Source organism: Octopus bimaculoides, chromosome 1 (assembly GCF_046866305.1).
Source record: "Octopus bimaculoides isolate indiv1 chromosome 1, ASM4686630v1, whole genome shotgun sequence".
Lineage (NCBI taxonomy): Eukaryota > Metazoa > Mollusca > Cephalopoda > Octopoda > Octopodidae > Octopus > Octopus bimaculoides.
The window spans coordinates 19,453,942-19,477,834 of NC_142928.1; the positions used below are offsets into that span (position 1 = coordinate 19,453,942).

The 23,893-nt window shown below is 38.3% G+C and overlaps 1 protein-coding gene across 3 annotated transcripts in view; it reads right to left on the minus strand.

The window, feature by feature from the left end:
* The window catches only part of LOC128247021 (uncharacterized), an 811,207-nt gene that overhangs the window by 418,107 nt on the left and 369,207 nt on the right, over window positions 1-23,893 (minus strand). For all 3 annotated transcript variants that reach the window (XM_052965583.2, XM_052965578.2, XM_052965575.2), the window contains exons 3-4: window positions 17,124-17,242; window positions 3,873-3,931 (exon numbers count right to left, since the gene is read on the minus strand). In XM_052965583.2, the coding sequence (XP_052821543.1) occupies window positions 3,873-3,931; window positions 17,124-17,242 (178 nt within the window). The remainder of the gene's footprint in view (window positions 1-3,872; window positions 3,932-17,123; window positions 17,243-23,893) is intronic.

Below are 23,893 nucleotides of genomic sequence, written 5' to 3' on the forward strand. Positions count from 1 at the left end.
TCTCTCATTGAAGCTGGGTGTCATCTGCCAAGGTACCTACTGGCACACACGTCCCATTATTAAAAGTCTTCCACCATCTTCTGTAATGCATTGTGACCACAGTCCAGTTGTGCAGGAAGCTCATGGATGGTCACTTCTCTGTTCATGTTAATCAATTCATTCACCCACCGGTGATTTAAGGTAGTGGTCACAGTTGATGGTCTCCCACAATATGGTTTGTCTTCAATGCTGGTTTCTCCTTCTTTCAACCTCTTCATCCATTTGTACTTATTGTTCTTGCCAATGAAGTAATCTCTGTAAACAATCTGTAGCCTTTTGTAGAAATCAGACAACCTGCACCCATTCTTCACCAAGAACTCAATGACAGTACATTGCTTCTGCTTGGAACTCATTATTCATCTCCAGAGTTGCTATGGACAAAGGGTTACTCTACCAACATGCTTAATTTGAATGACCTAAAGTAAATTACGCTTACTTTTGCATAACTGTCATTACACCCCTCATAAATATCAACTAAAATGGAAATGTTACCTACATCTGGAAAGATAAACTCTTTCAAACTTCTAATTCTTATGAACAACCCTTGACTTCCAAGATATCCCATCGGTATACAAATCAGGACCATCACAATTGTCCATGACCTCCACCCTGTCCAAAACAACATGTTTTGAAATATGGCTCTTCTTTACAGGGAGTCATTTTCAGTGTTCTCCTTTTTTTATACATTCAGAATTAACATCATTATTCTTTGATTAGTTAATTCTTACAGTCAACTCTCACCACCCGAGGGAGCCACTTTATGGTTACTCAACCTGTTAGAAACAACAGCTAAATCTCTGTCTTATCACACTTATTTTAAAAAAGAAAGAACACTCTAGATAACTGATGATGTAACAACTAGTTTCTGGAAGTATAGAATCATGACTGACATCCGTGCTAGTGGAGTTTTAAGAGCACCATCTGATTGTGATTGTGGCCAGGACCGTTGCATGGCCTCCGTGCCCATGGCACGTAAAAAATACCATTTGAGTGTGATCGTTACCAGTGTCGACTTACTGGCACTTGTGCCAGTGGTATGTGGAGTGGTTGGCATTAGGAAGGGCATCCAGGTGTAGAAACTCTGCCAGATCAGATTGGAGCCTGGTGCAGCCAACTGGCTCACTAGTCCCCAGTCAAACCGTCCAGCCCATGCCAGCATGGAAAGCAGACGTTAAACGATGATGATGATGATGATGACTATTGTATAGTATTAGACATAAATCAACTGTAGGAATATCTCTAATAAAATTATTAGTAACACCATGCAGTATAATTTTCAACATAGTTCTGTTGGTGAAAGTAAATTTTATATTTATTCAAATTAAGTATGTAAGCCAACAGAACTATGTTGAAAATTATACTGTATGGTGTTACTAATAATTTTATTAGAGATATTCCTACAGTTGATTTATTTCTAATACTATAGGCGTAGGAGTGGCTGTGTAGTAAGTAGCTTGCTTACCAACCACATGGTTCCGGGTTCAGTCCCACTGCATGGCACCTTGGGCAAGTGTCTTCTACTATAGCCTCGGGCTGACCAAAGCCTTGTGAGTGGATTTGGTAGACGGAAACTGAAAGAAGCCTGTCGTATATATGTATATATGTATATATATGTGTGTGTGTGTAGATGTTTGTGTGTCTGTGTTTGTCTCCCCAACATTGCTTGACAACCGATGGTGGTGTGTTTACGTCCCCGTAACATTAGCGGTTCGGCAAAAAGAGACCGACAGAGTAAGTGCTAGGCTTACAAAAAATAAGTCCTGGGGTTGATTTTCTAGACTAAAGGCGGTGCTCCAGCATGGCCACAGTCAAATGACTGAAACAAGTAAAAGAGTAACTCAAGTAGTATTGTTACTTTATTGCAGTATTGATTTAAAGGTATTCATATCATTTATCTTTACTTGTTTCAGTCACTGAGCTGCAACGATGCAGGGATAGGACGTGGAAGGGTTTTAGTTTAACAAACTGACCCTAGTACTTTCCTTTATTGTAAGTGTCTTTTGGTGAGCAACTGCTGGACATAAACGAACTGTTACTGGTTGTTGAGCGGTGTAAGGACAAACGCAGTCACAAAAACACATACACGCACACACATACACGTGTGTATGTGTAGAATCAGCAGATGAGATCCAGAGATGCTGAATATAGAAATCACTTTGTAGTGCTCAAATGATTTGAACTTACACTCTGAAATCTTCCCTGAGGACTCTAAGTCTGTGGATTTAAGAGTGACTATAAGAGGAATTCAGGTGAGCTTTTATGAAGATAATGGAGCAAATAAACAAATGAAACTGCTTGGGCTGCATCATCATCATCATATAATAAAATATACACTAAAGCTTTTTTTATTCTCTCTCTGTTTATTTCCTCATGTTTTATTTCTTTTCTGTTGAAGAGCATAGGATCGAAATGAGCATTAAACTAATACACCTGTTTGTTGTTTATACACCTGTCTTCATCTTTTGTTTTCTTGTAAATTCCAGTTATATACATATAAATAGAGAGAGAGACAAAGACTGGTGACTTTCAGACAATGAACATTCCTGTATAAATATATAGACTAGTTATATATTAACAGAGCAGACTTACACAGACTTACACAGAGTACAAAGACACAAAAAATTAAGGGGAGAAGATAAGGTATAACTGGTCTGACAGCTGTTTCTGGGGGCTCAAAATTACTTCCTAATGTTGGCAGATGTAATTTGCAAAAAGACAAGGATATGTGACCAATAGTGAAAGCATATAAACATTAGGTAAATCCAGCCTCTGTCTTCAGTGTGGGGAAATAGGTAACTAATATGTACATGTTTTTCTGTGTGTATGTGTGTGTGTGTAAATATATTTATACACACACACATACACATATAAATTCATATACATATTTATAAATATATATCTATATATATCTATATATCTATATATATATATATATATATATATATATATATATATATATATATATATAGGAAAATGAAAAAAAGCCAGAATGCTGAACTGGAAGCATAATTTAATAAAGATATTTTCTAACCGGTTTTCATTGCGGTGGAGCAAATTATCAAGAAGAAGGAGAATGAAAATGTATGTGTATATATATATATACACACACATACATATCTATGTACACTGGACGTCCACACAGTTTCCATCAACCAAATACATCCTCAAGGCAACTACTGTGTAGCACTTGGCCAAAGTGCTACACAGTAGAACTGAAACCAAAACCATGTGTTTGCCGAGTAAGCTCCTTAAACACACAATGATAAAATTCAAAATACTCTTTTAAAAATTGAACTGCTTAGAAAGAGAATCAAAACCCCATCTTCTAAAGAGGAGAGGAAATGGAAATGTTTAAAATTCATGCTTTCTTTGGCAGCAGTAGCAGCAAGTGAAGTACATGTAACCAGGAATTGAAAATGAGTTTCTCACTTGGCTGTTTTGTTGCACTTGTCTCTCATCAATAAAGCACTTAATGGTTCTTAGAGATTGCATTTCCTTTATCTGTTAAGTATTATTATATGTTAACCAAGCAGAACTGTTCAACATGGCTTGTGTAGTTATAAACTAATACAATTCACAGTCTGTATGTTTCATTATTCTTCAACAAGAAACAGCGTATTAAAGATGTATCTCCAACATTGATAATACTTTACTTCTCTCTCTCTCTCTCTCTCTCTTTCTCTCTCTCTCACAGACACACACACACAGAAGCACATGTACACACACACACAATCTTTAATGAAATAATCAACATCAATCAAATAATAAATTCGACCCACCCCACCTCACTCTCTTCGTCACCTATGCATGTCTTCACAACACAAAAAAGATACTGATGTTTCTCTTGTTCTAACATATTCTTCAGAGACTGGTCAGCAAACTTTAACTTGAGCTGGAAATAGAAAACAAGGTATATAAATGCAGTGAAGAAAGCAGAAGACAGTAGCTCATAGCTGAGCTTAAAAACAAGAGATCAATTAGTAGAAGACAGTGGCTCATAGCTGTGCTTAACCCTTTCGTTACTAACCCAACTGAAACTGGCTCTGGCTCTGAGTACAAATGTCTTGTTTTCATAAGTTTTGAATTAAAATCTTCCACCAAACCTTAGTCACAATTTATGTTCCTAACACTAATTGAATGATAACTGAGTTGTTTTACTAAATTCTTTGTTATATTTAAAGTAATTGAAAGAAACACAGAGCATCTCAAAATGAATACAATAACAGAAGGGTTAAACAAGGGATTAATCAGTAGAAAACAGTAGCTCATAGCTGAGCTCCAACAAGGTATCAACCAGTAGAAGACGGTAGCTTGTAGCTGTACTTAAACAAGGGATCAATCAGTAGAAGACAGTGGCTCATAGCTGTACTTAAACAAGGGATCAATTAGTAAAAGACAGTGGCTCATAGCTGTGCTTAACCCTTTCGTTACCAACCCAGCTGAAACTGGCTCTGGCTCTGAGTACAAATGCCTTGTTTTCATAAGTTTTCAGTTAAAATCTTCCACCAAACCTTAGTTACAATTTATGTTCCTAACACTAACTGAATGATAACTGAGTTGTTTTACTAATTTCTTTGTTATATTTAAAGTAATTGAAAGAAACACAGAGCATCTCAAAATAAATACAATAACAGAAGGGTTAAACAAGGGATTAATCAGTAGAAAACAGTAGCTCGTCATCATCATTGTCATCTCATCTTCATCGTTGTCGTTTCATCTTCATCGTTGTCGTTTCATCTTCATCGTTGTCGTCTCATCTTCATCGTTGTCATCTCGTCTTCATTGTTGTCGTCTCGTCTTCATCGTTGTCATCTCGTCTTCATCGTTGTCATCTCATTTTCATCATTGTTGTCTCATCTTCATCATTCTCATCACAATTAGCTTCATTAACATTTCATCATCATCATTATCATTATCCTCTTCCTTCTCTTTGTAACTATCAGCATCAACATCACCCACTCCTTCATCTTCTCCTTTACCACCATCACCACCACCATCATCATCATTGTTGTCATCAAGTGGTGGTAAGAGTAGATGAGTTAATCTTAGCAATGTTAATCACCATACTAATTATCACTGCTCCACCATTAAATCAAGCTCTCTTTTTTTTGTTTGTCTTACCTGTTCTGATAGCGATAACCATTGGCTGAAAACTGCTGGTGTGACAAGGTATGTTTTAGTGACTTGTTCTAAATACAGCAGAGGGCAAATGATGTTGACACCTTTTCCATTTTGCTATTTCAGACTCTACAATAATTACAAGCTGCAAAGTCAATCAACCCCTCTCAGACTATTCTCTCACCTTAATCTTCGTTAACCTCCTTAGCTAGTATGTCCTTTCTATTCCATTTCTCTGTCTTATAATAATAATAATTCATTAAAAGCAAGTGGCATCAAGCAGTGAGATTACTAAGTTGAGACTGGATTAAAAGTTAATTAAAAGTGCCATCTTCATACTGGCATCAAGAATTCTATTAAGAAAGAGTTTGTGAAAGTTAGTGGAATACCTGCTGCTCTTTACAATTAAATAGTTCAGCATTTATTTGTATCATTGCCAGGTTTACACTGTGTGTTGATGCAATTAAGATCATGTCAGTAGCCTTCTCCTGTTATCTGCTTTCAAACACCACATTAAGACAATTTTCTGTTCAACACCGTGTAAACTCCATTATATACGAGACAATTTCAATTTAAAAGCCCCATAGATGTATTGAAATCTTTTTCATGTATATTTTCCTTACTGATAATCTTTCTAATTTCTTTCTTTCCTTCCTTTTTTTCATTCTTTCTTATTTATTGGTGTATTTATTCCAGCATTATTCTATATCAAAATGGTCCTGAAAGCCTATATATATATATATATATATATATATATATATCCTTTCTACGATAGGCGCAAAGCTTGAAATTTTGGTGGGAGTTGAGTGGTTGATTTCATTGACACCTGTACTCAACAGGTATTTATTTTATTGCACTCCCTCTCCCAAAAGGCTGGAAGGTAAAGTTGACCTTGGTTACATTTACACTTAGAATGTAAAGAAGGGCCATATGCTAAAGAAGGGCCATATGTAAAGAAGGGCCATATGCTGCTAAGCGTGTTTGTGATTCTGCCAGCTTGCTGCCTTCATCCAGAACATACAACAACAACAACAACAATAATAATAATAATAATAATAATAATAATAATAATAATAATCCTTTCTACTAAAGACACAAGGCCTGAAATTTGGGGAAGGGGACTTGTCAATTACATCAACCCCAGTGTTTCACTGGTACTTAATCTATTCACTCTGAAAGGACGAAAGGCAAAGTTGACCTTGGCATAATTTGAACTCAGAAATCAAAATCGAACCAAATTCGACGACTGGCACCCATGCCAACCTCTCCTTCATTGGACACTAAACTCGGCTTGCGAAGACCTGTTGGGGCAAGCGAAATCGAAATCGTGTTGGCACCTGTACCAGTGGAACGCTAAGAGCACCTTCCGAGCGTGATCATTGCCAGAGCAGCTGTCTGGCTTCTGTGCCAGTGGCACGTAAATAGCACCATTTGAGCGTGATCGTTACCAGTGTCGACTTACTGGCACTTGTGCCAGTGGCACGTAAAAATACATTCGAGCGAGATCATTGCGAGTGCCGCTGGATTGGCTCCCGTGCAGGTGACACGTAAAAAACACCATTTTGAGCGTAGCCGTTGCCAGTACCGCCTGACTGGCCTTCATGCCAGTGACAAGTAAAAGCACCCACTACACTCTCGGAGTGGTTGGTGTTAGGAAGGGCATCCAGTTGTAGAAACTCTGCCAGATCAAATTGGAGCCTGGTGTAACCATCTGGTTCACCAGTCCACAGTCAAATCGTCCAACCCATGCTAGCATGGAAGGTGGACATTAAACGATGATGATGACGATGATGATGGTTAACGTAGACAAAATACTGCTGAACATTTCGTCCAGCGTGCTAACGATTCTGACAACTCACCGCCTTGACAACAACAACAGCAACAACAACAACAACAACAACAACAACAACAATAATAATGGTTTCAAATTTTGCCACAAGGGCAGCAGTTTTTTTTGGGGGGGGGGGGTTTGAGTTGATTACATCATTCTGTGTTCAAATTCCGGTTGATCTAATCGACTGGCCCTCTCCCACAAACTTTCGAGCCTTGTGCCTAGAGTACAAAAGAATGTGCTGCCCAGTCCAGGAATTGAATTCACAGTTTATGATCAAGAGTCCAACTCCCTAACTATTATGCCATATTTTTTTTACTACTCACCTTAATAAAGCAGTTAAATGTACAAAAGTTTACAGCTAGCATTTTATGTTGTGAGATATTGACAAAGATTATACTTTGTAAATTGAAATATGTAGTTATATTCTTCTGCTAGTTTCAGTCATTTGACTGCAGCCATGATGGAGCACTGCTTTTAGTCGAACAAATCTACCCCAGGGCTTATTCTTTATAAGCCTCTTTTGTCAAACAGCTAAGTTACGGGGACGTAAACACACCAACATCGGTTGTCAAATGATTGTGGGGAGACAAACACAGACACACACACAAATATATACATATATATATTCTGAGACCCCCTTCGGTCATGACTGACCATGGGATTGCGCCTAGAAAGTTACCCTCCGAGGCACAAGTCCGGACAAGGTTGTTTATGAAAGACCAGTAGTCGCCCATGCATACCGGCCTTCTCTCTCCACGCCACCAGTGTTATCCAAGAGAAAGGCAAAGACTGATACAGCTTGGCACCTGTGACGTCGCAACTCATTTCTACAGCTGTCTATATGTATATAAAACGGGCTTCTTTCAGTTTCCACCTACCAAATCCACTCACAACGCTTTGGTCAGCATGAGACTATAGTAGAAAACACTTGATCAAGGTGCTACGCAGTGCGACTGAACCTGGAACCATGTGGTTGGTAAGTAAGCTTCTTACCACGCAGCCGCCCCTGTGCCTGTAAAAGTGTGAGACACTTCCAGCGCCTAAGTTTCCCAAGCTGTCACCTTTTCAAGTACTCACTAGGCTCGACGTTGCTTAACTTTGGTGATTGGTTGAGAACCAATGCATTCAACGTGATATGGCCACATTCGTGTAGCAACTATTCATGTATTATTCATGTACTTTACTCACAGTCATACAGAAAATATGTCGATCGAGTCAGATGCACTTTCCTGGCAGAAAATTTCAATAAGTAATTAAATTATTCTATTAGATGAGGACATAAAGGCGAAGATATTTTTGAAGATTCTTTGAAATTGAAAGAATTTCTTGAAGCAAGGTCAATTATTCTCAGTCTCAGAGCAGACTTGTTCTCTATGGCAATATTTGAAAAAAAAAATAAATAAATAAATAACATACTTTCACTTTTGGCTTTAGGTTCTATATATTAAACAGTTAATTGTCTTCAATAATTATAACCATATTATGGCTTTAGGTTTTATGTAGTAATCAAATAATTATCACGTAACATAAATATTGCTTTTTGCAATAAAAACAAATTCAATTTTTTGATGCAGGTGACTATGTACACAGTTATGCATATATCATCCACATCATCATCATCATCAGCATCATCATCATCATCATCATTTACCGTCCGTTATCCGTATTGGCATGGGTTGGACGGTTTGACTGGACTGGCATGCTGAAAGGCTGTACCAGGCTCCAGACTTATTTGACATGGTTTTCAACGGCTGGATGTCCTTCTTAATGCCAGCCACTCCAAGTGTATAATGGGTGCTTTTATGTGCCACCGGCACGGGTGCCCACCAGTATCTGTCATGACTGTTATGTAGCCGGGTTTGATGGGTCTTCTTCTCAACCATAACATAATGCCAAAGGCCTTGGTCATTGCCTCTGTGAAGCCAACGCTCAAAAGGAACTCAGCTACTTTGCCTCTGTCAGGCTGAATGCTCGAAAGGAACTCAGCCACCATGCCTCCATGAGGCCCAATGCTTGAAAGGAACTCAACCATTTGGCCTCCGTGACGCCCAACGTTCAAAGGTTGATTCTTTTTATGCGTCACCAGCACAGGTGCACTTGGCTTGATGGGTCCTTTTAACCACAGCACTTTTCCAAAGGTTTCAGTTACAATCATTGCTTCTGTGAGGTTCAAAGTTCAAAAATCATGTTTCATCACCTCTTCCCATGTCTTCCTGGGTTTACCTCTACCACAGGTTCCCTCCACAGTTAGAGATCAGCACTTCTTTGCACAGCTGTCTTCATCCATATGCATCACATGACCATACCAGTGTAGTCGTCTCTTTTGCACACCACATCTGATTCCTCTAATGCCTAACTTTTCTCTCAAGATGCTTACACTCTGTTGAACATGCATATATATATATATATATATATATATATATATATATATATATATATATATATATATATATAAATAGATAGGTGGTGTTCAATTAGAATTTTCTTCAGGTCGAGTAGCCCATCCCGCTCGAAAGGTCCCTGAATAAGGTTTGTTTAAGGATGCTGAACGAAACACCCATGTTTCCAAAGGTGAATTATCCAAACCCCAAAGAATTCCTCTCAACACATGGCTATGATGATCCCCCACTACTTCTGCTCGTGATCAGAGATGCACACATCATCAACCACTAAGGGGCATGCTCAAATGGTTAAGGTCAAACAACTGACGAGTAAATCTGTGGTATTGAGCAGAATATTTGCAGAATATTTATCGTTCTCACATGTTAAACGTCCACGGTGTAGTCTTCGTTAAACGTCCCCGGTGTAGTCTTACGTTAAACGTCCCCGGTGTAGTCTTCATTAAACGTCCCCCTTATTATTATTATTATTACTATTATTGTTATTATAGCACCAGCTGAACACTGGGGTTGATGTAATCAACAATCCCCTTTCCTTAAAATTTCAGCTCTTGTGCCTACAGTAGAAAGGATATTATTTCATCAGTCTTTAGATTCTGAGTTCAAATTTCGCCAAGGTCAAATTGACCTCTCATATTTTGAGGTTCATTAAATATATACCAGTTGAGCAAAGGGGTTGATGAAATCGATTTACTTCCACCCCATCCCGGATTCTGTTGACCTGGTGCCAACATTTGAAACCAATATTTTAACTTTCTATCTGTTTCTATATTAGCACTAACTGGGTCTATCACAGTTTCACTACCATTTGTCTTGAACATTCTGTTATGTATTCCCAAGCATCCTGATATTTGACTATCACCATTGCTTCCCATTTCTTGCTCAGCCTCTCTCTCTTCTTCTACAGGTTGTTCTCTATTTACATCACTTGCTATTTCACCATCTCACACTTAACACCCACTCGTATATTATCTGATTAACTTAGAAGAACTCTTGGAGTATAGAAGCCATAGATTTGGTTGATAACTTGAATTTCAAGTAGACATTATTTAACCCTTGGTCCATCTGACTAGGAAGAATTATGCTCAATATACATTCCACCTACGAATACAAAGTAGTGGCTTATGGGCACAGGTGTGGCTGTGTGGTTGAGAAGTTTGTTTCTAAACCACACAGTTTTCAATTCAGTCTCACTGGTATCTTAGGCAAGTGTCTCCTACTAAAGTCCAGAGCCAACAAAATCTTTGTGAGTGGATTCAGCAGAGAGAAACCTCTTGTTACCTACCTTTCTATCTACCTACATACCTACCTAATTACCTATCTATCTATCTAGAGGCCTCGGAGGGGTGAACGGCACCGCGGGTGTCGCATTGCTCTCAAGCAACTATGCTGTCCTGGGTCGACCTTGAGCAACTTCAACACAACCAAATCATTTTATAGGAGACTAGTTGAGGGGAGGTACAACGATAATCTCGGAGCGAACCTGGGCGTCGACGAGGAATACCTGACCCACCTTTTCAAGACAACTTTCAGGCCGGGACCTATGGACAACTTCCAGAGATCTCTGGCCTGGCAATGCTGTCAAGAAGTGCTACCCATTCGGGAAAGCTCTACAGGCATGGCTTCAGAAACATGGGGCTGACCTGCCCGAGATGCGGTCAGAGCGACAAAATCATTCTGCTCGCACTCATACAGTGTCCAACCATTTCCGTCCTGTGGGCCGATGTCAAACAACTGCTATTGCGTGTGGGATGAATCAGTTTATCAACTGAGTCTATCATGAAAATTGTCACGCCTCCTTCCTTGAAACAGGAAGGAAGAGCCATTTTCATCATACTTGTGGCTATAGCGAAAGAATGTGTCTGGTGGACATGTCTGAAAGGATTAGAGACAAGCATTTTCCTCTCTGGTGAATCTCTCATCAACTTCTTCAAGTATCATTTCAAGAGGAAGGAGAGACTAGAGAGGGAAGTTTTGTCTCGTGAATGTTTAAAAAAAAGATGGGTGAATGTAGCAAGGATGGCACGTGTGAATGACGGAGCCAGCTTGAGCATAATCCTATGAACCAAAAAAAAAAGTAAGGGAAAAAGAGAGTCACTTACTGTAATGTGTTGTTTTGCATGACATTGTTGCCCGAGGTTACCGTGGTCTTTTCCGTAGGATTTTCTTTCCATGGATAAACCTAATCTGTTCCCCCTTTTACACTATGACATTTCTGTGATACCCGATCTCTGTTGATCGGCCTTTTTTTTTTTTAACAATCCCTTTTGATCAAATTTCTACTCCCCCTTTGTTTTCCCTTTTTCTCTTCCCAAAAAGAAAAGCTCTAGTTTGTATTTTGTCCCCTCTGTGTTCAGCACTGAGTGGCCCATAAAGAAACATATCTATCTATCTATCTATCTATCTATCTATCTATCTATCTATCTACCTATCTATCTATCTATCTATCTATTTTTTCCTGTGTCACTAGCTGTCTGTCTGATTGTCAATCTGTTTGTGTATCTATCTTTTTGTGTGTATGTGTGTGTCTCTGTGTGTGTCTGTGTGCATGTGCGCACATGTGTGTGTGTGTGTTTGTGTGTAAGCTTATATGTTGGTACAACTGTGAGTGTGTGTGAGTGTTTGAGGATTCTCGTCTTGACATTGCATGATTGTTGTAAATGAATGCCCTTCGTTTCCAATATTCTACAAAAACATGTCTAGCTATGGAGGAATATTACCTTGCTTAGAAACAGAGAAGGTTGACAACAGGAAGAGCATCCAGTCACAGAAAATGTCTCAATAAACTCCATTCGATCGAGGAAAGCATGAAATAGTTGAAAAATTGGCTGTTAAAATGTTGATGGTGACACTGTATATCTCGGACAAATTATTCAAAGTATACTTTCCATTTTCCAAGTGTCATCTGAGGTATATTTGGCTGCAATTTCTAACAAGCTGGCCAACTACTTCATAAAAGCCCTTTTCAGTTTTGTTTCTTTGTTCTCTTATCTAAAACCCAATTACGTTCGTCTATCTCTTTGAGGGCAGTACATTCTTCATCAAGGATTGACATTGTCTTTCTGTCAATATAGATAGATCGTTCTGTCATTTATGGATAATTTGCTGCATTTCCAAAGACTTCCATCAAATGATCCAATCAAGTATGACATAAAATTCCTTGAATGTTCATTCTTTTTTTTTTGCCATTATCATGAATCTACAAACATTAAAGTTCTAAATAGAATGCATATTAACTTGGCAACTGAAGTTCCTGCAGCAAAATATTATACATCAAGATTGTGGTGATGAGATTCCAACCACAACATCTCATTTTGATATGAGATATTACTGCACGAAGAAAGCATACTCAAGACTGAATCTACATGTCTTTTATCTTTTACTTGTTTTAGTCATAAAACTGTGACCATTCTGGGGCACCACATTGAAGAATTTTAGAGGAATGAATCAAACCCCACTATTATTATTTTTTTTTCTACTCTAGGCACAAGGTCTGAAATTTTTGAGGAGGGCGCCAGTCGATTAGATTGGCCCAGTATGCAACTGGTACTTAATTTATCGACCCCGAAAGGATGAAAGGCAAAATCGACCTCGGCGGAATTTGAGCTCAGAACACAAAGACAGATGAAATACTGCTAAGCATTTTGCCCTGTGTGCTAATGTTTCTTATTTCTTTATTGCCCACAAGGGGCTAAACATAGAGGGGACAAACAAGGACATACAGAGGGATAAAGTCGATTACATCGACTCCAGTGCATAACTGGTACTTAATTTATCAACCCCGAAAGGATGAAAGGCAAAGTCGACCTTGGCAGAATTTGAACTCAGAACATAAAGATAGACGAAATACCGCTAAGCATTTTGCCCTGTGTGCTAACGTTTCTTCCAGCTAACTACCTTTCAAACCCCACGATTAATTATGCTTTTGTAAAGCTTGGTATTTATTCTGTCGGTCTCTTGTGCTGAACCACTAAGTTACAATGACATAAACGCACCAACACATGAGTCAGTGGTTGGAAACAAATTCATGCGCACACACACACATATGACAGGCTTCTTTCAGTTTCCATCTACCAAATTCACTCATAAGTCACTGGTTGGTCCAAGGCTATAGTAGAAGACACTTGTTCAAGGTTCCATGGAGCCATGTGATGGGGAAGCAAACTTATTTCCACACAGCTATGCCTGCACCTATACCATCATCGCCATTTAACGTCCATTCTCCATGCTGGCATGGGTTGGACAGTTTGACCAGAGCTGGCAAGCTGGGGAACTGCACCAGACTCCAGTCTGATTTGACATGGTTTGTCTAGAGTGATGCACATCCTAATGCCAACCACTTCATAGAGGGAGCTGCGAGCGTTTACGCTCCTTCATGTGGCACCGCATGGGGGCTTTTATGTGGCGCTGTATAGGTGCTTTTACGCAGTACCACATGGTCGCATTTATGTAGCATTGCCTAGGCATTTTTACATGGTGTCCCACAGGGGATTTTATGTGGCTCTGCACAGTGCTTTTATGTGGGCCACATGGGTATTTTTACGTGGAACAGACCAGGACTCTTGCTGGTCAATTCTCACCACTGGGGAAGTGGGGGATGATCTTAACACTTCTGCTGCAGAGTACAGGTCTTCTTGAGTACAACAAGGTGCCAGGAATCTTGGTCCTTTGTCATCTCGTCTGAACAGTTCAGCATCCTGAGGTTGCTCTTCAGTGCTTCATCCCTTGCCTTCTTGGGTCTCCCACTTTCATGCATTCTCTTCACTTTGAGAGATCAGCACTCCTTCAGGGAGCTGTTGGCATCCATCCACATCACATGACCAAACCAGCGCAGTCTTCTCTTTTGCATACAGCAACCAATTCCTCTTATGCCTAACTTCTCTCTTGATAGACTAGCACTCTGTCAAACATATACACTTACATTACACAACCAGTGGAACATACAAGCCACCTTTCTTTCTCACCTTTGCATGTCTTTTGAATTCAGGGTCCACGTTTCATTACGAAGTAAAATTGCTCTCTGTATACATGCATCATACGATCTTCCTTTCACTTGGGGATATATATATATATATACATGTGTGTGTGTGTGTATCTGGGTGACCAAGTCAGCAGTGGAGGTGGATGCTCTGAGAGCATAGCTGCTAGAATAAGAATAGGTTGGGCAAAGTTCAGAAAGCTTCTATGCTCAGAGTGGACGACAGATTATATGATGCTTATGTATGAACAGCCATGCTACACGGCAGTGAAATATGGTCTGTGACTGCTGATGACATAGGATGGCTTGATGTGCAAGGTCAGTGTGCATTTATGACAGAGTGTAATTGTCTTGAGAGAAAAATTGGGCATAAGAGACATCAGATGTAGTGTGCAAGAGAAAAGACTGCACTCGTATGGTCATGTGATGTGTATGGACAAGTAGAGCCACATAAACAAGTGTCTGTCTCTAACTGTGGAGGGAACCTGTGGAAGAGGTAGACTCAAGAAGACATGGAACAAGGTGGTGACACATGATCTGCGAATGTTGGGCCTCACAGAGGTGATGACAAATGATCAATATCTTTTGGCAATTTGCTGTACTTGAGAAGATTCCTAAAGCCAAGTGGAATCATAGTCATGGTCAGTGGCAGCGACATGTAAAAGGCACCTGTGCTGGTGACATGTAAAAGGCACCCGTACCAGTGATACATAAAGGATACGCACTACACTCTTGGGGTGGTTGACATTAAGAAGGGTGTCCAGCCATAGAAACCAAGCTAAACGAGACTGGAACATGGTGCAGCCCTCCGGCTTACCAGTTCCAGTTAAACCAGCTAACCCATGCCAGCATGGAAGATGTATGCCAAATGATGACGATATATATTCTTTTATTCTTTTACTCATTTCAGTCATCAGACTGTAGCCATGCTGGAGCACCGCCTTAAAGAATTTTAGTCAAAGAAATCGACTGCAGTTATGGTTAAACAACTGACAAGCAAATTTGTGGTATTTGCTGTAGCCCATCTTTTATACCAAGATATTATCATCATCATCATCATCATCATCATCCTCATCATCATCATCCTCATCATTATTATTATTATTATTATTATTATTATTATTGTTATTCAGTAGTTTTATTTTAATAATGTGCTTTCACTTCACTACCGAGCGCAGCTCTGTGTGCCTTGGGTATGTGCTGTGGTTTGCTGTGATGCTCTTATGGTTATTGTATTAAAAGTGTTTTGCGTTATTATTATTATTATTATTATTATTATTATTATTATTATTATTATTAGTAGTAGTAGTAGTAGTATTAATATAATTATAATTATTATTATTAAGGTACATGGCCCACTGGCTATTTTCTTATACACAACCACATCTGTGCTTATAATGATAACTCTAAAAATTAGCACTATTTTGCCATACCAAATGTTAATTAATTTAACATAACAAATTACTCATATATGATGATGACACATGGCCTAGTGGTTAGGGTGGTGCCCTCATGATCGCTACATCGTGGGTTTGAGTTCCATACTGGGTGGTGTGTTGTGTTCTTGAGCAAAATACTTAATTTCATATTACGCTACTTATGTATGGGGAAGGCTTGTCAAAGAATAGACCCAGAATTTCCTCTGCCTTCCGTAAAAGTCAATTAAAAGAGATTGCAGTAGGATTTGTAATGTGACCTCAAATAATCTTCTCCAGCAATGACTGCCAAAACAGACCCATGGGTGGGTTGGAGGATTGTCGCCTGTGTGGTGGCAAAAGCGTCATCCACTAGGATGACAAATGGCGGATGCAGTAACATACTGTTACAGCACAGGCCTCCATGTAACTACTACTACTACTACAACGACTACTACCACCACCACCACCACCACCACTACCACTACTACCACCACCACTACCGACGCCACTACCACCACCACCACCACTACCACTGCCACTACTACTACTACTACTACTAGTACTACTACCACTACTACTGCTGCTACTACTACTACTACTACTACTACTACCAAAACCACCACCACCACCACCACCACCACCACCACCACCACTACTACTACTACCAATGCCACTACTACTACTACTACTACTACTAGTACTACTACCACTACTACTACTGCTACTACTACTACAACTACTACTACTACTACCACCACCACCACCACCACCACCACCACCACCACCACCACCACCACCACCACTACTACTACTACTACTACTACTACTACTACTACTGTCTCAGTCAGCCGATATAGTCTCTGAAAACAGCATCAACAACGTAACATCTAACTTCTTTTAGCACACTTTCCATCCCCCTCCCCTTTCGCATCTTCTACGATACAGTCACCGACTATATTATTGTCACAGAGAGTCATGATTCTAGAATTGCCAAACAGTTACTTGCTTGTCCTTCCTTTCTCCAGGGTAACATACTCTAAAAGACAGTGTGGTTACAGTAAGTATTGAAAGTAATAAAGTTCGACAAAATTGTTTTCTTGCTAAATTATTCAGAAAGCAAAATAATGAAATAAATCAAAGCAGATGGAAGACTAATATAGACAGCAGGTAAAAACGTGGGGGGGGGGGGGGACCAAACAAATAAACAAATAAACAAAAACAAACAAAAAAAGAACAGAAACCCAGAAAAACGTTAACTGAATAAATCATCTGTCTCAGAAAATTCCTCTTAAAAGAATTTTTTTTTTTCGTTTATTTTATATATTTCATAATTTTACCTCCAGCAGTTTCTCTTTTTGACTTTCGCCTTTCTTTTTTCCGCTCTCTAATTCTTGTGTTTTTGTTCTTGGATACAAAACTGGTTGATTAGTTCCTGTTAGGTTTGGCTGGACACAAACTGCAAAATAACAATGATAATGGGGGGAAAATGCTGATAACTAAATAGTATCATAATCAGTAGAACAACCATCAGCATTTCCTAAACACTGCAACTATACTGTTGTTCTAGAACATTACAGTTGATTGGTAAAAACAAAGTATTAACGCTTTACAATTGTAACTCACAAACTAGTATTTTTGACATATACATATATATATGTGTGTGTTTATATTCTTATATACATACATACATACATACATACATACATACATACATACATACATACATATATATATATATTTATATATTTAATCCTTTATATTGAACACTCAATATTTCATCTATTCAATAAGACATATTCCATATGTTCAATAAGACATTCAATACTTTATTTCATAGTACCATCCATTTTTATTTTATATTATATATTGTATATTATATTATATATTGTATATTCCATATTCTATATCCCACATTGGTTTTGCAGGAATATAAATAAAACATAAAAAACAGACAGTGTTGGAACTCTTTTAAACAAAATAATATATATATATATATATATATATATATATATATATATATATATATATATATATATATATATATATATAAAATCAAAATAAGCAACAAGGATATCCAAAGTAAATGCAGTACGATCGTTTCATGCGACTCCATTTATTTAAACAATGTGAACATTACATCAAATGTAAAATGCAGAGCAATCCTAAGCTGCACAAAGATATAGAAATTTACTGAAATTACATTTCAACAGAAGGCTATATTTTTATAACTACATTTAAACACTCCAAGTGGAAAGAAAAAATACAAAAAAAAACATTTTGACTTAACCAGACCATACAGGCTAGAGTTTAAATGTAGTTATAAAAATATGTCCTTACACTGTTTCAGTAGTACGTCTCTATTGTAATGTGAGATAATACTTTCAATTTGAAAGAAGTCTGTCCTATATATATATATATATATATATATATATATATTCTTTATAGATTCCAAAACCGAGTTACATATTTTGACGTATGGGGTGTCAAAAGATTCAGTACTATTTCGGCTACAAATTAAACATAATTTCCATTCACATATTTAAATTTCAAAAATTTAACATTATAATATTTTCCATAAATCAACTATCCTAAACATTTTATACGATGACATCACATTTTCTATGTGTGTGTACCTTAAAAGACATCAATCATCACGACACACACCTTCACTTACTCACTCTATCTCTCTTTTTCACTCTCTTTCTCTCTCACACATACGCGCGCACGCACGCGCGCACACACACACATACGCGTCCATTTCATATAGACTTACATACATCTTTCACTTTCTTTCTCTGTCCTTTTCGCTTTCTCTTCTTTCAATTTCTGCACTCTTCAAACAAATTTTTACGGAATGGGCGAAAGAAACACAGAAAAGATGTAATCTCTCCAGAAACAAGTTTAAAGCAATGAAGATTGTAGAAAACCGGAGGCAAGAGTCTGAAGAGAGATAAAATTTTCTCAAGATCAGCAAATGAATGCTGCAGCACTTAATGATGGATCATTATAATCAATGTTTTAATGATTAGACAGAGGTCCAGCACAATAGCTCTCAGAAACAGACTACGTACAAATTCGTTCTTCACAACTCCTGAAGCTCTTTTCAAATATGATCCATCCCATTCTTATGAAAATGATAACTCTATCCAAATTGGTGTGCTAAACAGAAATTGTCGTTTCTGTAGAGCTTTAAAATTTTCAAATGAAACAAATGGTGTGTGCTGCTCAGGCGGTCAGGTAACATTGCCAGCACTACCAACACCTTCTCAACCTCTTATGGATCTTCTAGAAGGCACTTCCATCTAGTCAAAGGATTTTCTGAACAATATCAGACAATACAACTCTGCATTTCAAATGAAATCGTTTGGTGCATCTAAGAAGATAGATAAACATGAATTTACGCCGACGTCAAAGTTCAAGGGCAAGTCTATCACCTCATTGGTTCCCTGTTACCCACAAATGAACAACCACATTTCCCCCAAATTTACTTTTGGGTGATGTAGGACAACAAACCCGAAGGAGGTGTTAAAATTTCAGATGATGGGTCGTGTTAGACACAGCGCTGACTGCTGCAAAAGAGAGATATCCACTGACAGCTTTTTGGTGCGTTCAAAAATCACATAACCCCCACCTCCAATTTTCCATGACAGGTTAGGGACTGAAATACTCCAAACAGACGCATAGCAGGTTGCTTAGTCAAATTAGTCCATCATTTACTCAACAAATGTTTTGTTGTCAATGCTGCACTTTCCCATATCACCTCTTTCAAAATAACTGTAATATATCATATACAAGCTAAGCCATTTTAATCCCGAGCAACGCCGAGCATCTCTGCTAGTATATATATATATAAACACACATATGTGTTTGTGGTGTACAAGAGAGACGACTGCGCTGGTATGGTCATGTGATGCGTATGGACGAGGATAGATTTGTAAAGAAATGCCGATCTCTAGCTGTGGAGGGAATCTGTGGTAGAGGTGGACCTAGGAAGGCATGGGATGAGATGGTGAAGCATGATCTTCGAACTTTGGGCCTGACAGAGGTAATGACTAGTGAGCGAGACCTTTGGTGATATGCTGTGCTTGAGAAGATCTGTGAAGCCAAGTGAAATCGTAGTTGTAGCTGATGCTGGTGTCATTCGTGCTGGTGGCACGTAAAAAGTACCTTTCGAGCATTAGGGCTCTTAGAGGAAAAGTGGCTGATGCCAGTGGCACGCGAAAAGCTCCTTTTGAGTGTTGGGACTCATGGAGGCAATGATTGAAATCTTTGGTATTATGTCGTGTTTGAGAAGAAGACCCTTAAGCCAAGTAAAATCGCAGTCGTGGCAGATACTGGTGTCATGCAAATGGCACTTGTACTGGTGGCACGTAAAGGTACCCATTATACTCTGGGAGTCGTTGGTGTTAGGAAAGGCACCCAGCCGTAGAAACCATGCGAAATCAGATTGGAGTCTGGCGCAGCCTACCAGCTTGCCAGCCCTGGTCAAACCGTCCAACTCATGGCAGCATGGACAACGGACATTAATGATGATGATTATGATGATGATGAGGATGATGATGGTGATGACGACGACGACGACGATGATGATGATGATGATGATGATGATGATGATAATGATGATGATGATAATGATGGTGGTGGTGATGATATATATATATATATACATAGAGAAGAAGAGAGAGAGAGACAGAGGGAGACAAAAAAGACAGGCAGGAGAGGCAGAGAAAGAAAGACAGAAAAAAATGAGAGAGGGTGCGTGCATGCCTGTGTGCAAATCCATAGGAATATTAACATTTCCTGTTAATGCTGTGAGTGGTCATTGTGATCTTCTAAAGACCTTTTGGGAATACAAAAATATTTACTTGAAAAGCAAGATAAACATTGGTAACAGGAGGTACATCAAACTATAAAATTCTGCTTCTAATAATTTTCTGTTTTAATGTATGGTAGCATCTAAAAGAGACATGAAGCAAACAGGTTAACGAGCTACATTATCTAATATGTCTTTCCTTTACTTACAATGTGAAAGTGTGATTTGAAGATTTGGTCACTATTTCTTGTGGATCAAATAATTATGTAAAAACTTCATTTGGAAACTGCATGCGATGCAATGTGCTCATAGTATATCTGATTTATCATTAAACCAATCAGAAGAGGTGTTACATAATTGTTTAAATAATTTCATGAAGCATTCGCATCTCCATCAACAAATTATCTTCTCTTTTTTGAAAAGGAAACCATAGTTGTTTTAGAATTAAGAATTAGTATCTTAGTTTCAAAATTGAATGTTGATTAAACAATTCGTTAATCAATTCCTCCAGGGTTCACACAGACAGTTAACCATAGTTTTCAACAAACATCATGACAAATGAAATGGATAACAAGAGATTTTCATTCTCTGACATTATATTCTTGTTAAAGATAATATCGAATTTTTAACTGGAAAATAATTGTTAATCAATTGGAACTTTTGCTGTATGCCGAAGAAAATTCTAATCTAGAATTAGAAAATTAGTAATTTTCATTAGGTTTGTTAGAATTAATGAAGGTTATTCTCACAAGGGAGAGAACTTCCAGATTTTCAATTGACCAAAAATTAAATGGAGATATTTCAATGGGAAACGAGTCTGAACTTTTGTAGTCATGTTGACAGCTCTTGACATGTTTTAATCTCTGCAGCAAACCATGGTCAGCACGAAACTGCCTAAGCACAGAATGATTTCAAAATTATGTTTTGAGTTCGGAGAAAGGGCCAGGGCGCTTGCAGACTCTCTAAAGCTGGTGAGATGTATGGTTAAATCTATTTTAAAAGTGATGCAGGTCAACACCAGCGGGATAGATGTTAGCAGGAAAGAGATTGCACAGAGTCGATGTTCTGGGGATGAAAGACGGCTTAAGGAGGGAAAGTAAAGTTAGACTCACCAAGTGTGATGAGCAATGGTTAGATGAGAGGGTAGGATGAGTATGAGTGGTGAATGTATGAGACCAGCCAATTCTGAGGGGCCGAGGCTGTTACAGTAGCAATAGAAAAGACAAAGAGAGATGACGGTACACTTGTGAACCAAAGGCTGGAGTGTTTCTATTAGTGTTGGAATGCAAATCCACAAAGTGTCTCCTCTGTGAATATGATTTAGGATTCTCATGTGGTTTCAGGTTCAGTCTCACCACGCAACAGTTTGGTCAAGTAATTTCTACAATAGCCCCAGGACAATCAATGTCTTGTGAGTGAGTTTGTCATATATATATTTATATAACGTTATCATAAAGAACATTTTAGTACCAGTTTCTGTCTTTGCGACTTTTTCAGCTTAGAGTGAAGCATGAAAAACAATTAAATTGTGGAAAAATTAAATGAAATGTATTTTTTTAAATATTCCCATAGTTTTCAAATACATGAGACATTTTCCTTTTCTCTCTCTCTTTCTCTCTCTCTTTTAGTTTTGTGAAAGCTCGGTAGGTAGTAGCAGATCTGAAGAAATATTTAATATGAGGGACGTGGGTGCCTGGCTTTGATTGTTTAAGCAGCAGTAGCCGAGGAAGGAGATAGCGAAGAAGAAGAAGAAGAAGAAGAAGAAGAAGAAGAAGAAGAAGAAGAAGAAGAAGAAGAAGAAGAAGAAGAAGAAGAAGAAGAAGAAGAAGAAGAAGAAGAAGAAGAAGAAAACGAGGACGAAGAATTAGTAAGAAAAGAAAAGAAAGAATAAGAAAAAGACGGGAGTGGAATGATATTAGTAGGTTGTTGGTGGAGTCCTCTTAAATGGTCAAGTGGCCTAAAAGTGACTTGTGGTTATAGTAATATTGATTGGAATTGTTCTGAATAAATTCATGGGTAGTGACTGTTTTGAATATATCGTTTTTAATATTTGCGGGGGTATTATTCTAAGGCCCTTGTAGTAATGTCATTTGTGGTGGACGCATCCAAAAGGGGTTTATATTTTGTGATAAAATATGACTCTTTACTAATGCACTGACTACAAGTTGCATCGTCCCTGAATTTATAGACGGGACAAATTATGAAGTTAGGTTGTTCGTTAGTGGCGCAAATGTCAATGTGTTTGCTGGATGTTATTTTTCAGTATTCCAGAATTTTAATCTGAGATCTATCTTGGGTCATCCTTTGGCGTAGACTGTTTTTGGTTTGGCCTATGCATTGCCGCCCGGAAACTGCATCAACTGATTTCATCAGGAACTCTTGTGGGATGGAAGAAATAACTTCTCGTATTCGCCCAAAGTTCCTCCTAAGTCGTTGGTTTGGTAGAATAGACTTGTTCCTTTAATCAACCTAAAAGAAAAAAAAGTCTCAGGGTGTTAAATCAGGGCTTCTGGCCGGCCAATCATGCGGACCGCGATGACCCATCGATCTCCCAATGAAGTGGGCATTCAGCCATTCACGTACTATAATAGCAAAATGTGGAGAAGCACCATTTTGCATAAAAATCAACTCTTCAATATTCTTCCAACTACTGATAACTGGTCATATTTAATCTTGAAGCGTGGTGAGGTACCTTTTAGTATTCATGGTATTGCAAAAGACGAAGGGACCCTCAATCCTGCCCGAAGTCGCTCCACGCCATACCGTTACCTTGGGCCGGTTCTGCATTTTTTCAGAGATAATACAAGGATCTTCTCCTGCCCATTTGTGGCAGTTGTGAAGGTCCACAAACCCACCCATGTGGAATACCGCTTCATCACTTCAGAGGATATTTTAAAAGAGATCATACTATTCTTTATACAAAGCCAACATCACCTCCCCCAAACTCTAACTTTCAAACAAAATAATTGATGTGAAAACAAAACAACAACAAAGAATTAATTAGTATACATTAAAGAACATACACAACAAATTTGAGGAAAAAATTATCGTTAATACATAAATTATCAGTATTTTCAAATAGGAAGTTAATTTTCAATCACCCTATATCTATCTATCTATCTATCTATCTATCTATCTATCTATCTATCTATCTATCTATCTATCTATCTATCTATCTATCTCTTCTCACGGACGTGCTGTCACATCGGCTGCGAAGGTAAACGTTTATTTGACCTTTTACTGTCCACATTTTGTTGGAATTTTTTAATAATTTTGTTGCGAAGCACCTAGGCT